The sequence below is a fragment of the Melospiza melodia genome, chromosome 9 (assembly GCF_035770615.1).
Source record: "Melospiza melodia melodia isolate bMelMel2 chromosome 9, bMelMel2.pri, whole genome shotgun sequence".
Taxonomy (NCBI): domain Eukaryota; kingdom Metazoa; phylum Chordata; class Aves; order Passeriformes; family Passerellidae; genus Melospiza; species Melospiza melodia.
This window is the reverse complement of record NC_086202.1, coordinates 32,784,396-32,800,750: the sequence shown is the minus strand read 5'-3', so window position 1 is coordinate 32,800,750 and position 16,355 is coordinate 32,784,396. Positions and strand designations below refer to the sequence as shown.

General features: G+C 51.8%; 1 protein-coding gene across 1 annotated transcript in view; it reads right to left on the bottom strand.

The window, feature by feature from the left end:
* Positions 1 to 1,356: 1,356 nt before the first annotated feature.
* Positions 1,357 to 16,355, bottom strand: part of LOC134422279 (microsomal triglyceride transfer protein-like) — a 31,148-nt gene continuing 16,149 nt past the window's right edge. The window contains exons 4-20 of the mRNA XM_063164270.1: positions 12,930 to 13,107; positions 11,420 to 11,563; positions 10,841 to 10,948; positions 10,181 to 10,297; positions 9,250 to 9,389; positions 9,019 to 9,172; positions 8,694 to 8,851; positions 8,320 to 8,485; positions 6,865 to 6,972; positions 6,539 to 6,751; positions 6,228 to 6,442; positions 5,547 to 5,644; positions 4,787 to 4,908; positions 3,903 to 4,130; positions 3,502 to 3,626; positions 3,122 to 3,292; positions 1,357 to 2,178 (exon numbers count right to left, since the gene is read on the bottom strand). Of these exons, the coding sequence (XP_063020340.1) occupies positions 2,031 to 2,178; positions 3,122 to 3,292; positions 3,502 to 3,626; positions 3,903 to 4,130; positions 4,787 to 4,908; positions 5,547 to 5,644; positions 6,228 to 6,442; positions 6,539 to 6,751; positions 6,865 to 6,972; positions 8,320 to 8,485; positions 8,694 to 8,851; positions 9,019 to 9,172; positions 9,250 to 9,389; positions 10,181 to 10,297; positions 10,841 to 10,948; positions 11,420 to 11,563; positions 12,930 to 13,107 (2,593 nt within the window). The 3' untranslated portion in view covers positions 1,357 to 2,030. The remainder of the gene's footprint in view (positions 2,179 to 3,121; positions 3,293 to 3,501; positions 3,627 to 3,902; positions 4,131 to 4,786; positions 4,909 to 5,546; positions 5,645 to 6,227; positions 6,443 to 6,538; positions 6,752 to 6,864; positions 6,973 to 8,319; positions 8,486 to 8,693; positions 8,852 to 9,018; positions 9,173 to 9,249; positions 9,390 to 10,180; positions 10,298 to 10,840; positions 10,949 to 11,419; positions 11,564 to 12,929; positions 13,108 to 16,355) is intronic.

Here is a 16,355-nt window from a genome sequence, read left to right as displayed (position 1 = left end):
TGATGTAGTTAATGACTTAATATCATGCTTTGTTAAGAGTGTATAAGCTGGAGAACAGGCAGAATAAAAAATCTTATTTCTTTTTAGACCTTAATGACGTTTGTCACGTCCGACCTAAAGGTGACACCTGGAGGCAGGAGGGGACGGCATTGCCACCCCAAACCCGGCTCAGGGGGTGAGGGCTGCCCAGGGCCAGCCCTGGTCGATCGCAGCGGTCCCTGGAGCTCCTGTGCCGCTCGTGGGACATCCCTGGGAGCCGGAGCGAGGGTTTGGGATGCGGCTGCAGCCGCTGGAGGTCACTGCTGCTCTGCAGCTCCGCACGGAACGCGGCTCCTGGAGGGGCCACAGGAGCGCTGCGACATCCCTGGGAGATGGATGGACAGAGGCTGCCCTGGGGATCCTCACCAGCCGTCACACCTGGCACTCCAACCCCGCCCGATTGTCCCTGTCCCTCGCTGCTGGATGGAGGGACTCCTTGGGAGGCTGAGGGAGCTGGCAGGGGGCTCAGCCTGGAGCAAAGGAGGCTCAGGGGGGCCCTTGTGGCTCTGCACAACTCCTGACAGGATGGGACAGCCAGGGGGGGTCGGGCTGTGCTGCCAGGGAACAGGGACAGGACAAGGGGAAAGGGCCTCAGGCTGGGCCAGGGGAGGCTGGAAATGAGGGAAAATTCCTTCACGGAGAGGGCTGGCAAGCACTGGAACAGGCTGGGTAAAATAAATTCACATCCAGGTCCCTTTCTGCCCTTCCAAACTGAGGGGACTCCATTCCAGCTCTGCAGGCACAGTGTCACCTTTACTGGGGACCTGGGGCTGAGAGGTCCCTTCTGGGAGGGGTTGGAGCCATTGCCAAGGAAATGGGTGATTTTACCAAAAGGCCCGTGGTCATTCATTGCTGTTTGAGCATCTAACCAGGACTGGGAAAAATAAAATCCTTGGGAGGGCTTGGAAAACATCAGGATTCAGCAGGACAGCAAAGCTGCCAGCAGCAATGCAAACTGGTGAAATCTGTATTCAGATGTCCTCCCCCCTTCCAAAGGGTCTGGAAGCACATTCCCAACACCAATCCCAGCTACAGGACCTGGTCCTTCTGGCAGGACAGGTATCCTTTGGGACTAGGAGTTCAGCTGATTTGGGGTAAATATCAGCTGGATGGCAAATCTGCCTTTGTCAATCTCTAGAGGAGGAGGAAAAGGAAAGGCAGCACCCTAAAAACAGAGCTAGAAAGCAGGTTCTTGCTGGAAATGCCTCCTCCTTCTGCCCTTCCATGTGTCCAGGAGAGTAATGAGTCAAACAGAGACAATATGAAAATACAGAGCATTGATTTCTGTACATAACCAAAGCGCATGTCATTGGCGTCTCCAGATGGAAAACCAGGCAAGTCTCCTCCCTGAACCCGGAGACTGAGTTCTAACATTTCAGGCTCATAATTAACAAAAGAATATATACTCCATATCCCTCTTTTCTTTCCTAAAAAGCTTGTTTTGTAGCACACACACCACAATAAAAGAGCTAAAAAGGACTTCCAACGCACATTATTATCAGGAAGGAATTGGAGAAATGATGCTTTTTCCTCACCAGCCCTCTGATCCTGGAGGTGTTGGGTGGTGGTGGATGACAACACTTCAGCTTGGGCAAGGAAGGTCATTTATTCCCTCCACTGGGGACTTCCAGCTGGCTGCAGATGTGTCCCCTCCTGACAGCTTTGGTAAACAGGGAGAAAACTCAGCATTTTGGGATGCAGTCCTCCAGGAGGGTTTCTTGGGCTCTCAGGAACTCATCCACTTGCAAAACAAGGCTGTTTTTCATGAGGAAAAGCTTGGCTTCCAGCAAGGCCCTGCCCCATGAAAGGGAAGAGTCCAGGAGGGGAAAATCTGAGCCTTTGGGGTGTGAGGGCAGGTTTGGGGGCACGGGGTGTGTCTCTTCTTCAGCAGCTCCTCTTGTCCTTCCTCATCATCCGTCTGGTGTCCTTATTGCAGCATTCTCCTCATTCAAAGGTGGTTGTGGAGGAGAATCCCAAGGTGCTCTGGCTCCCTATTCCTTTTCTGCAGCCAGCAGGAGGTTGCAGACCCTGGAGTTGGTTTGGTGCAGGGCAAATTCCCTCCCGGGCACGGCGCCGCGCCGGCCCCTCCGAGCGGTGCTGCTCCGGCTCCCGGCAGACTGGGACACTGAGAGCACTTCCCTGTGGGACAGAGGGACAGCAGCACGGGCAGGAGCCTCTGGTGGGGGTGGTGGATCTCACCCTCCTCCTCCCAGTCACCATCCCCTGATGGTCTCATCTGTCGCTATAGGACAGGAAACAACACGAGCGCACACACCGCTGCTCTCAAGGTGAAGAAAAAAGGGAAATTTATTTTCTGACTCCAACATTTACAGATTTCTAAAAGTGACAGTGGATTGGAGGGTGACAGTGCCACCTCTCCAATGACACTGGACAAACCAACAGTCTATCAAATTTCTCCTCTTCTATAAAAGAATGCAAAACAATCAATTATTTACAGAAAATGTGTGAGAATGTTTGCTACAAGACTGTAAACAGCAGAAGGCTTAGAGAACCTTAAAAAATCAGAGCAACACTTATGGATGATTGTCGCAGACATCTTTTCATGAAAAATCCTTTCCTTAGGATTTTTCCTCCTGAGAAGCTGGGAGGCCTCAGGAACAAAATGTAAACATCGATTATCTGCTGCTGTGGAATGCAACAGGTGCATCTGTGATTGGCCCATGTTGGATGTTTGTAATTAATGGCCAATCACAGCCCAGCTGGCTCAGACAGAGAGTCCCAGACAGCTGCCTTCGTTATCATTCCTTCTTTTCTGTTCTTAGCTTAGCTAGCCTTCTGATGAAATCTTTGCTTCTACTCTTTTAGTATAGTTTTAATGTAATATATATCATAAAATAATAAATCAAGCCTTCTGAAACATGGAGTCAGATCCTCATCTCTTCCCTCATCCAAGAACCCCTGTGAACACTGTCACAGATGAGACTTCCACTCATATCAGGAACTTGTGGTGCCCTTCCCTCATCCCTACCAATTCCCACCCAATAAGTGCAACCATTAATCCTCTCCTCTTCCCTCCTTTCTCTCAAGCCCACCAGGATGTTTCTGCAGGATCTGGTGCTACCTGTATGGGACCTGCTCCTCTCTCAGCTGCAGGCACATGAGCACGGGGCTGCTGGAAAACCTCAGCTTGGTGTCAAAGTGGATGGAGGTCTCCACCTCTGTCTGGCTCCTCAGGGTGGCTTGGAGCAAAGGGGAATCCAGTTCTGCCTGGAAATCCATGGCAAGGCTTCCCCTGGGAGAGAGAAGCATGTAGGGTCTGGTCACAGAGCAATGGCCTGAGCTGGGCACCAAACAACTCCATGAACAACTCAGTTAGAGGTCTGGCCATGGAAAATGTCTGTGTAAGCACCAGGAAAGGCTGGACCCACCAGGAGAAGAGCAGGGAGCAGTGGAAATCCACCCTTGTCCCCCAGGTATTCCCATTCCCAGAGCCAGGCTGACCTGGCATTGACGCTGGTTTTCAGCTCCTGCTCCCAAATGCTCACGTCCATGTCAGCTGAGATGTCCAGCCCCAGCCCACCCTGGAGTCTGACGGTCACTTGGAGGCCAGACTGCAGAGGAATGACCTGGAAGATGGAAAAGGCAGAGCTCCCTGTGGCCAGGCCCTGCTCCTGGATGAGTGCTGGCACCAGCAGGGCCTTGTGGCTGCTGGGAATGTCCATCCCAGCCCTGCACCTCAGCCACGGGTCTCCCACGGCAGAACAAGCCATCCCACTGCTTTACCAACCCCAAGACACATCTGGCAGTGCCACCTCGCTCTCAGATCTGTGTCTGTGGTGTGCAACATCCACAGGCTCAGCTGGGATGTGCAGACAGGCCACTGCTTCCTCCCCATCCAGTACCTGGTGATGGTCCATCAGCAGGAGGTTGCCCCTGACCACACTGGTGGGCTCTGCACTGCTCAGCAGGACCTTGCCCATCAGGTCTGTGTATCCCTGGAAGAAGACAATTGGCCGCAGCTGGACGTCAAAGAAGGTGGCTGCCATCCCAGCCATGAGCTCTGGCTCCTCTTCTCCTTCCGAGAGGTTTTCTCCCATCATCGACTCCATCCCTTGTGCTTCAAAGGTCACCTGGAAGACAGAAGTGGACAGGAGCAGGACATCAGTGATGGAGTGACTTGGGCGAGGCATCCAAGCCATCCCTGAGGTGCCACTGAGGCATCCAAGCCATCCCTGAGCACCCTGAGGTGCCAGTGTACATCTAAACCTTCCCTGAGCACTCCAAGGTACCAGTGTGACAGTCAAACCATCCCTGAGCACCCTGAGGTACCAGTGTGACATCCAAACCTTCCCTGAGGTACCAGTGTGACATTAAAGCCATTCCTGAGCACCCTGAGGTGACAGTGTGACACCCAAGCCATTCCTGAGCACCCTGAGGTTCCAGTGTGACATCCAAACCTTCCCTGAGCACCATGAGGTGCCACTGAGGCATCCAAACCATCCCTGAGCACCCTGAGGTGCCAGTGTGGCATCCAAGCCATCCCTGAGCACCCTGAGGTGCCAGTGTTCCATCCTCTGGTTTTTGGGGAGCAGGGGGCTCCCCTCTCCAGAGCAGGAGTCTGGTTTCACACCAGTGATTTGGGAATTTGCCTTTTTCTGACACAGGACGTGCTGAGTGCAGAGGTGAAGCACCATGAGGAGGTGAAGAGGGGACACAGGGACAGCAGTGGCACCCCTGGGTTGTGCTGTCACCCCCCTGCAGCCCCCAGCCCCTCTCTCAGTGGCACCTGAGCTGCACGGAGCCGCTGGCCGTGGCTGAGCAGGGAGAAGTCGGAGACGCTCTTCCTCAGGAATCCACCCTCCAAAAACAGCAGGTCCAGCCCAAAAGTGGAGGTCAGGTCCTGGGTGACTGAAGGGCAGAGAGATGCCCATGAGCACCCCTGGGTGTCTGGTGGAAGGGGTGCTAACAGGATGATCTTTAAGGTCCCCTCCAACCCAAACCTGTGGTACCACTCTGCATCCTCCCCTTTCATTCTGGCAGCACTCAAATGATTCAGCATTGCAAGGTTGGTTTTTTTTCTCCCTGGCTATTCCACCTTCACTGACCCTCTGCAAGGCCAGACTGAGCTAATTTGAAGAGGGGCGGAAATGAGGGGTGAAGAATTCAGCAGATATTTAGCAAGTGCTGCTTTTTGCAGTCTCTGAAATTTGAATCTGTCTTTTAAATCTCAGTGCAAGAATCCTCCTCTCTGAACATCTCATTAAAAATACAAAAGGAACTTGTCAGGGAAAGCACAGAAACTCCCACCAGCAACCTGCTGTTGGTTTCATTTCCAGCTGAAGTTCCTCTTCCAAACCAGCAGGATTTGGCAAAAGTTTGTGTTAGAGAAGGGAATGTTCATATCTCTGGTACTGGGGGATGTTCTCAGAAACCTCCCTGAGATTTTGGGGCATTCTACAGACCTGGATCCTCCTCTGGAGCTGCCTTTTCCCACCATCCCCTCCTTTAACCCTCTGAGGGGACCAAGGTGTCCCTTGTGCTGTCACCTGCCAGAGGTGCTGAGAAAGAGGAGGAGATGCCAACTTTGGAGAAGAAGTTGTAATTGTTGATCCGTGGGTCTCCCATGATGTCTTTCAGTATCTTCCTGGAAAAGAGAGGCAAAGGATGTGTCAGCACTGGGAGGGAGGGAAGGCAAGGGGTCAGTGGTCCCTACAGAAGGAAATATAATTTGCCAAAGTATTTCTCATGGTTGCTGACTGCCCAGAACAGTGTGAGTAAAAAAATGAAAGCTTTAGATGTAGGCTACCCTGGAATTCCATTTTCCTCTGGATTATTAGGATAAACCAGGCAGATATTTTTGTGCAGCTTTTGCTTAGCTCTGAAAAATGTGAGTGCTGGGTTTGTTCTGTGCAGACAGGAAGATTATTGCAGGCACAAATTATGCACTGCCCTGGGAGCCAGAGCTTCAGCCTCCAAGGACTCTGCTGAACCCACAAGCCTGGGTCCTGCTGCCATGGGGCAGGATGACAAAATCAGGTTCTGCCTGGCTGTGTGACATCTGCATCCCTTTGGTTACTCCAGGGATATCCAGGCAGCCCCCATGAAGCAATGTTAGCACATTTTAAAGATATATTGGTCCAAACCCCAGAGCTGAATTGAGGAGGAGGAGGAGGAGAAAAAGGTGATGCAGAGCAGAGGGAAAACGTCCCTGTGCCCTCAAGCCCCACCTTGCCAGGTGGTGGTGGTCACGCAGGCTGTTCTGCACCTTCAGCAGCAGGAACGTGGCCACCTCTGTCTCCATCTCGGTGGTGGCCAGCAGGATGTTGATGACATCCATGGGCAGGGGGTGGTTATCCAGGAGGATTTCTGCAGCTGCCAGGCGACAGGTTTTGTCATAACTCTTCCTCTTCTGGTGGAAAATCCTCCTCATCACTTGCTTCACCTGATGGGAAGGGGTAATTAAGAGTGAAGGGCACCCCAGCAGCTTGGCTTTGAGTGGGGAGGTGAGCACCAAGCCTCACACAAGCTGCTCTCCTACCTTGCTGGAGATGTGGGGAGCGGGGAATCGCTGCAGGGCAGAGGTGGCAGCGGTGGTGACAGCCGTGGGACCGCCCTCAGCGTGCTCCAGGAGGGTGGGGATGGTCTCAGGGAGCCTTGCATTGCCCAGGGCCAGCAGGGAAATGACCACCCTGGGCTCCTCCTGGGCACCTCTGAGCCCCCCGAGGATGGTTTCCACCCCACGCTCCACCACCTGCTCGGGATTTGCAGGAGGAGAGGGGAGTGAGGGACAGGAGATATTCTGGGCACCCCTGGAATTGGGGGGTGTCCCAAAAAGCCAAGTGTGAGGGACTGCAGAGGACCCACCTGCAGCCCACAGAGCTTCTGCTGGCACAGCTTGCCCACCAGAGAGCCCACAGCAACTATTCCTGTCTCCCAGATCTCAGGTGCCAGCTGCTTCCCATCCAGCTTGTCCTGGGCATCAGGAAAGGGGCAACAGGAAGCAGGAAAAAAGAAATTGGGGGAAAAAAAGAGAAGGAGTATGCTTTACCTCTTATCTCAAGCAAGTCAGGTGTCACTGGCCAGGGGCTGTGTACAAATCACAAACAGGACAGGGCTGCTGTGGAACGTGCTTTGAGCTGTTTTATTTTCCAGCATCAGTCTCATTACATGGTGTCGCAGACATTTCTCCACAGAAATCCTTTCTTTCGGATTTCTGCGTCTTCGGGAGGCCAGAGGCCTCCGAAGAGAAGGTAAACAATTATTATCAGCTGCTGTGGAATGCAACAGGGACCCCTTGATTGGCTCATTTCCTATGTTTATAATTAAGAGCCAATCACCAGTGCAAGCTAGGGGACTGAGTCCTTGAACACAACTTTGTTGTAGATTTTTTCTATCTATTCTTAGCTAGCCTAGTTGCTCTGCAAACCTCTCTCTATATTCTATTTAGTATAGTCATAATGTATTATATATATTATCTTAATAAATCAAGCCTTCTGATTCAAGAAACAAGATTCACCGTCTCTCTATCACCAGCTACGACCCACTCAGGCGCGGTAATAACATGGTTATGACAATGGGAAGATGCCACCAGCTCACATCCCAGGCAGCAGGCCAAAAAACCTAATGTTACAACTTACTTACAAGCTTCTTGACCAATCACACAAAGCAAAAGCACATTGACAGTAGTTCTATCCAACCACTATAAGCACAGGTACCTTTGGTTAAAACAATGCTTGCTTATTTCAAATACAATACCTGCTTGTGAGCCTGAAAACACAATGCACAGAGCTCCATTAGTAAGCTTCAACCTTCCTAATATCTCCCTAGATAAACTTTTCTGTAGCTCAAGGAGTTATTCTAGACAAGTGTTAATACATAGACCATTGTTCTATTTGTCCTTGCTTTTCTACTTTTTAAATACTTTTTCTGCTGACCATTCTCATGGCTGCTGCTTAGCTCTAATCACAGTTCTGCTACCTCTGGGGCCTGCCTTTTGCAGCTTCCCCAAAACCCTCTGATTTTGTGGATTTCCACAGTCAGGGAAAACTAGTACTTACCTGCCTTGAGGGGGCCATGCATGATTTAATTGGATAAAATGTTGTGGCTCTGAATTGAGATTTTATTGTCTTTAATGCACTGATACAAAGCATCTGCTGCTGGATTCTTTTCCTCTGGAAAGCATCTACTTCCATCCCATTAAATGCCCATGAAACAATCCCATGAGCAGGAAAATCAATTTCTACAGAAAGGTTTCCCTTGTTCCATGGTGTGTGTGGATCCATCCCAGGATGGGGAAGAGAGGGAGATGTCCATACTCACCAGGACGAGCTGGAGAAGCTCTCCTGAAGGCCGGGGAGAGAAAGCTGCTGCATAGAGAAACTTCTCCAGGAGGGACTTGGGCTCCTGGCTGAAATCCAGGAACTCTGAGAGCGCTGCCAAGGAAGCCACTGACTGTGTGGCCACTGCTGCCTCCACCAGGAAGGGGCTGGAGCAGGAGGAGGGAAATCAGCAGAGGCACAGCCCACAAAAACCCTGCAGTGCTTGGACAGGACAGGCATTGGGAGAAGCCAGAGAGCACTGCCACTAGCCAGGATGGAGGAGCATGGAGGAGCTGCCATGGAGCAGCACCAACCATCCCTGTCTGTCTTGCCCAGCGCCCGGAATTTTGGAGCCACAGCTCCAGGGGTTCTCACCGTGCCTCCTCGGGGGCTCTCCTCAGCAGCTGCAGCACATCCCTCTTCTCGGCACTCCGCAGCATCTGGATGAACCTCTGGAACTGCCAGGCTGTCGCCACCCTCGAGGTGTCTGTTCTGACTCTCTGCCTGTCAAACGCCTTCAGGAAGGCTCTCAGCTGCAAAGGTGAGGTTTGTTGGGGGGGATTTAGCCTCTTTTCCCATGTTATCACAGGGTAACATTTCCAACAAAGCAGCCCCTCCAAAAGCACCACTGGGGTTTAACCCCAAACCCCACGAGTGCCCAGCCTGAGGGGGAGTTTTGGGGCTCAGCAGCATCACTGACCGACGGGCAGTGGGTGCAGACCCTCCTGAAGGGCAGGCTGGCCATGCCCAGGGGCTGGGGCCGTGCCCCTGTGCCAGCCAGCACATCCTCACGGCTCTGTCCAGACACCTCTGCCAGCCCAGGCACTGCAGGAGACACCAGCTGGAGCTGCTGCCTGCGAAGGGAGAAACAGTCAGTGGGAAGTTTTGTGATTTCCACCCTCCATGGCCAGGGGTTGGGATCATCCCTCACCTTGAGCTGATTTTGATGCCGGAGCGGGATCTCAGGGCTGGAGCCACCACGTGGCTTTCCTGTGCCAGGACTGACTGGAGCAGGCTGTCCCTCACCACGTACTGGCTTCTGCTGGAGGGCTGCCACTCCACTCCAAAAATCTTGGGAAAGGAAAGGCAGTGAGGAAAAAAAGCAACCTTTTATTCACCTTGCCAGGAGATTTCTCTCTTTACATTAGCAGGAAAAGAACTTTTCAGCCCACCAAGTCACCTACTTTACTCGCAAAATGTAGGAAAGGAAAATCCATAAGAGCCCACCTTCTTCCCAGGTGTGGGAGAAGGCACCACCAGGTGAGGAGCAGCAAGGGGATGCTCCCAGCCATGGCTGATGCAGGCAGACAGAGTGGTGACACCACAGGGACTTGCACAACAAGGAGGTCTTGAGACCCCTGCCAGGGCCCCTGGGGTCTCCATGGGAATGTCCATTTTTATACTGAATTCAGTAGAATTTGTATATTTTCAAAAAAAACCTTAAATTTTGGTTATGGCAGGTATGACTGCATTAAGACCCACAGGATTTCATCTGTTTATTTCAGGGCTGAGCACAGGCTACTGCTTTCAGCAAAACAGAATCCTGTCAAAATAATCCCCCATGCAACAAGACCCAGAAACCATCCCTGCATCTGCAGCTTCCCAAGCAGGATCAGCTGACAGCTCAGAACTGATAACAAGAGTGGGGATGGGGTGACCCAGAGCACCTTTGCTGCTCCTTCCCACCTCGAGACCCTGCTGAGGGATGCTGGTGCATCCCACTTTGGGGATGGGTCTAAGAGTCCCATCCCAAGCTGCTGCAGAAGGCTGAAGCCAGCTGGGAATGGGAATCCAAGCCCACCTGCCAAAGGATTTTAGGGGTGGCCCTGCTGAGCCCCCCACAGTGAGAGCAATGGACTTGCTTTGTTCATGGAGGTGAATCCAGACTTTGGCTTCGAGCAGCTGAGGAGATCTTTGGTCTTGGTGATGGAATGGTTGGACACGGTGTAGGTGACCTGGCAGCTTCCAGAGGCATCTTCCTGAAAACAAACAGGAGTGACCATGAGTGTTAAACACTGTGTGGAGAGGACAGACACAAAGGCCAACCTAGCAAAGAGAACAGCAGCTAAAATCCAGAATGTGAGGCAAATCAGAGGGTGGTTGGATAGCTCCAAGTCCATCTTAGTAAATTCAGGCTCTAAATTAAGATTTAATTAACCATCTCAGTGACTGCATTTGGGGTTCTGAGGTTATTTCATGTTGCTCATAGGTCATTCCAGCTGGCTGCTGGCAAAGCAAATCCTGTTGGCAGGAATGCTTGTGGAGTTTTCCCTCTGCTGTTCCTACTGTCCAGGGAAAGGCTATGATTTTGTAAGGGGTGCCAATTGCTGAAAATTAGGTTATTTTATTTTAACTCTTCTGCCTTTCCAAGAGTTACCCTTGCTCATAGCCCGGTTGGAGAAGCAGACCCAATGTTATTTATCCTGAATTTTGCCCCCTCTGCTGAAGCTCGTGGGCTGGCTGGGCTCCAGGGCCAGCTCTCCTGGTCCATCTCTGGATTTTGGTCCCAGCTCTGGACCTACCTCCACTGTGGTGCCAGCATGGGGCTGAAGCTGGAACAGACTGGTGATGCCTCGTTTCAGGTTGGAGATCAGGATGTTTTCTGCTTCATTCCCGTAGAAAGCTTTGACCTGGGAGGGCAGGAGGGGGTGCCTGGCTGAGGGGACATCTCTGGGGTCCCTGCAGGCTCCCTGCTGCCTTCCCTGACAAAAGGGAACCTGAGAACACCCTGCAGACCCCTGAGGAATTTTCTCAAGGAGGCCCTTATCCCTCAATAGCATGAGGTCTGTGAATGCAGGAACACAAAATTTCCCTTTCCTTCCCACCCTGGGGTTCCACAGCCTCAGAGGAGAAGGCCAGAAAGGAGCTTTTATCCCATGGTTAGGGCTAAAGAGCTTTAACATGGGATTCTGCAGCTCCAGCTGAGTCCTTCTGGAGCATGGGACTCCTTGTAGGGTCCAACATTGGCCAGTTCCTTCTGCTCTGAAATCAGAGGTGGAGCAGGAGCTCCCATGGGCCTCATAGCCCAGAAAATCTTGGATGAGGGAGGACAGGAATGCTTTGCGGAGGGCATGAACAAGCCCAGGAGGTGTCCAGCTGACCTTGCCACTGCTCCAGGAGATGAACACTGGCTGCTGGAGCTCTGCCTGTGCCTCTGGGCTCAGAGCAATCTCTACAGGGGAGGCTCCGGTGCTGTCCTGGCTCCTCTGGTCCTCTGGCTGGTGTTGGGCCTTCAGGTCATGGATCTACAACAGCAGAAGATGCAGAAAGCAGTGACCAAGTGTCTGCTCTGAGGCTGGTGTGCATCTCCCCTGCAGGCAGTGAATTTGGTCAGAGAGGTCATTTTGCAGCTGTCATGGGCTAGAAACAGAAGGGGTTGTGTGGAAACCCAGAGCAGTGGGAATATTTTTGTGTCTGCTCTGGGGTGCCCTGACCCCCAGGGGAGCCCTGACTTTGTCCCTCATTCATGGAGAAAGTTTCCTACACTCCAGAATAGACTGGAACCCACAAAAGTGTGCAATAGATTAGAGAGAACAGTGCAGGTGTATCACTTGGTGAGAAATTGAGGTTTTGGGATTTTTAGTGTGTTGTGGATGGAAGCAAGATGGAGGGCACAGGATGTCATCCTGGGTTTCTTCTTCATGCTGCTTCTTCCTCCTTCTCCATGGGTTTGGGTGGCATTTTGTAATTGGGTGGAAAAGTCCCCATTGCAGCTCTGTGGGATCAGTTATTGGGTTAAAAGGGAAAATAATCCAGGTGTCAGTTCTTAACTGGACAGTTCAGTCTTAAAGCCCTTGTACCAAGAGATTGTTGGCCATTTGGTGCCTTCTAATGAAAAGCTGCCTGTCACTGTGATATTTTTTGAAAAATCCCTTCAGGATTTTTCTCCTGAGAAGCCTCAGAAAAGAAATGTAAACAATAATTATCAGATTGCTTGGAATGTGGTCTGGAGGTTGCTGACCAACAGGTGCATCTCGGATTGGTTCCATATGAATTGTTTTTACTTAATGACCAATCCCAGCCAGCTGTGTTGGACTCTGTGAGTCTGCCATGAGTTTTATTATTCATTCTTGTCAAGCCTCCCGATGTCCTAAGAGATAAAGTCTGTCTAAGAGATAAAGTCCCTCTGAGAGCCTTCTAAGAACTTGCAGTCAGTTTCTCATCTCTCACCTCATCCTGGGGACCCACAACACCACAGCAATTGGTGACCACAGCAGCCAAACTCACAGTAGTGAGACTGTTTTACTGATAAGAAATAATAAACACCTGTGTCTGAACATGAGCTGCTGTCTCAAGTGCCTTCAATCCAGACCCAGAAAAACCAACAGGGTTTCAGCTCCTGGGGTGTTCCCAGCAGGAACCCCTGGCTGGGATGGATGTACACCCCTGTACAGGAACCCCTGGCTGGGATGGCTGTAGCACCCCTGTACAGGAGCCCCTGGCTGGGATGGATGTACACCCCTGTACAGGAACCCCTGGCTGGGATGGCTGTACACCCCTGTACAGGAACCCCTGGCTGGGATGGCTGTACACCCCTGTACACACCTGCAGCTCCTGGGGTGTTCCCAGCAGGAATTCCTAGCATGAATGGCTGTACCCCCCTGTACCCACCTGCAGCTGGAGCAGCTCCTCCCCGCCTGGGTCCCTCCAGAGCTGCTGCAGACGGATCAGTGCCTCAGCCTGCAGCCAGGCTCCCCACGGGGATGGTGTGGAGGTGTGCTGCAGCTGGACAGCCAGGGAGTACTGGTACTGATACAGGCTCCTGGGATGGAAATAAGGCAGCGATTCCCTGGGGAAAGATGGAAGTGTTGGAGGGAAGCAGTCATGTGTTGTTATCTTATTGTTGTTACCATAATTCTAAAGTCCCATACCTTCTGGGTGATATTTCTTGAGGGGCAGCTACTTCACAGCAATGTTGTTCCCACTTCTTCAGCAGGGCTCCTCCAAGGCTCTCCCTGGCTAGCCAACCCACCCCCTTTTATCCCAGTTATCTTCATTAGCCGCAGCTGCCACGCAATTAAGGACATCACAGCTGCAGAACAACTAGGATTGGGGCAAGGCCACTTATACGATACATAGATTTTACTAGGACTCCTACTATAGTCATGGATTGTGGATGCTGAGAGAGCAACGGATCGTTCCCCAGGCATCGTTCTGGGAAAAGATGTGTGTGGTGGTTTGACCAGGAAGAAGTGGGAATTCTGGGATGCTGTGGTCAAACCAACGGGTGCTTGGATTTTGATATTGGCACCTGGTGTAGCCAGTGGGGTTTGGACACACCTCTGAGAACACGCAGGAGTTAAAAGCGGAGCTTCGGCCCTGGAGGCTCTCTTGGGACTTTGAAGCAAAGAGGACGGATCGCCCTCCCTCGTCCAGCCACTGCTGCTGGGCGGGGGAGGGGCAGCCATGTGGTAGGCCTGGGCCTGGACAGAGATGGGGGTTGAGGAGGCCCTGGAGGATGGAAGGGTGGAGGAGCCCCAAGAGACATCGGGCAGCCGCCCCCCCACCCAGGAGAGAGAGAGAGGAGAGCCGGCGTCTGAATTTGCTAGCGGCCCGGCCCAGGAGGAAAAGGGGGGAGGAATGCAGCAAGGAGGTGCCAGCCGGAGCAGCAGCAGAGGTGGGGAAATACCTAAAAGAGAAGTGCCATGATGATTTTAAGGAGAAAAGGCTAATTGCAATAAGCTGGGCCCTGGCCTATGCTTATCGCATTTTGTTAGATACTGTCGGGCAGCAGACCGAGGCAGGGGGGCAGGGAGATAAATCAGCTATCCCAGTCACTCAAGCTGTAGCCAACAGCCCAGGCTCGAAGCCAGCAGCCTGACCAGATAGTGAGCCTAAGCCAGCATCTAAATCTATGGCTGTTGCTACCAGTACTAGAAGTGGGAAATGCACGGAAAAAACTGATCGACCAGTGGATGATGATGATGATGGTGATACAGGAGAAGGAACCTCAATGCCTCCTGACATAAAATCAGGAGTCAAAGCAGCAGGTGCAAGATCAGACGCAAATATTGAGTCTTATTCCCTGCAGGACCTTCGTGGCCTAAGGAAGGATTACACCCAACGACCCGATGAATCCATAATTAGTTGGCTGGTCCATCTCTGGGATGCTGCAGGCGAGGCTACAATTCTGGATGGCACTGAAGCCAGGCATTTGGGATCCCTGTCACAGGATCCTGCCATAGACCAAGGAATGATGAGCGGGGCTAACTCTCACAGCCTCTGGGAACGGGTCCTAAGAAGTGTAGCACAAAGATACCTGTGCGCAGACGATCTCTATATGCAGCAAACCCAGTGGAAAACTATAGAACAAGGGATTCAACGCTTGAGGGAAATGTCAGTAGCTGAGATTGTCTTCTCAGATAATGGAAACATTGTAAATCCAGACTTGGTACCATGCCCATCTGTAATGTGGAGAAAACCTGTACGACTTGGGCCACGAGAATACACTTCTGCTTTAGCAATGATGAAGAAGGATGATGGTGAGGAGACTGTGCTGGATATGGCAAAGAAGCTCCGAGCTTCTTTGACACTGTGAATGGCCCAACACATGCCAGAATCGCAGCGGTGGAAACACGTCTTCAAAAATTGGAGGACAAGATAGAGGAGGGTCACAAGAAACTGTGGGAGGAGATTAAAGAAAGCTTTCTCTAAATCTCGGCAGTGCAGATCAGAGGTTCTGGTACCCAACGCAGATGTTCCGCAGATGGTGAGAGAAGGTACATCCCACGAGCTGAGCTGTGGTTCTACCTGCGTGGTTGTGGAGAAGACATGGGGAGATGGCATAGAAAACCTACCGCTGCTCTGGCACAACGGGTGAGACAACTGAAGATTCATAGAGGAAGTTCCAAAAGGGAAGCAGCTCCAGTGGCCAGTAACTGAACTGTCACATATGATGATAATGACAATATTTTTGATCCCCTTGAAGGAACCTCCAAGACATATGCCCAGGGAAAGAAGGATAACCAGGCTTAGAGGGGCCCTGCCTCTAGCCAGGTAGAGGCTGGGGAAAACTGTGTTTTTTGGACTGTGTAGATTCATTGGCCTAGCACATCTGAACCACAAGAGTATAAAGCTTTGGTTGACACTGGTGCACAATGCACATTAATCCCATCGAGACATGTGGGGACAGAGTCTGTTTCTATTGCTGGTATGACAGGGGGATCACAGGATTTTACTTTGATGGAAGCTGAGGTGAGCCTGACTGGAAATGAGTGGAAGAAACACTCTATTGTGACTGGCCCAGAGGCCCCATGTATTTTGGGCATAGACTACCTTCGAAGTGGGTATTTCAAAGACCCAAAGGGACTCAGATGGGCATTTGGAATAGCTGCTGTAGGGACAGAGGGTGTCAAGCAGTTGAACAGCTTGCCTGGACTGTCAGAAAGCCCATCTGTAGTAGGACTCCTGAAGGTGGAAGAGCAACGAGTGCCAATTGCCACCTCAACAGTGCACCGTCGACAGTACCGAATGAATCGAAATGCTGTGATCCCCATCCACAAAATGATCCGTGAGCTGGAGAGCCAAGGGGCGGTCAGCAAGACCCACTCACCCTTCAACAATCCTATTTGGCCTGTGCGAAAATCTGAAGGAGAATGGAGATTGACAGTGGACTATTGTGCATTGAATGAGGTGACCCCACCCCTGAGCACTGCTGTGGCGGACATGCAGGAACTCCAGTACGAGCTGGAGTCCAAGGCAGCAAGGTGGTACGCCACTATTGACATTGCCAATGTATTTTTCTCCATTCCTCTGGCAGCAGAATGCAGGCCTCAGTTTGCTTTCACCTGGAGAGGCTTGCAGTACACCTGGAACCGACTGCCTCAGGGTTGGAAGCACAGTCCTACCATCTGCCATGGACTGATCCAGGCTGCACTGGAAAAGGGTGAGGCTCCAGAGCACTTGCAGTACGTCAATGATATCATTGTGTGGGGGAACACAGCAATGGAAGTATTTGAGAAAGGAGAGATGATCATCAGGATTCTGCTAGAAGCCGGCTTCGCTATCAAGAAGGGTATAGTCAAGGGACCTGCCCGA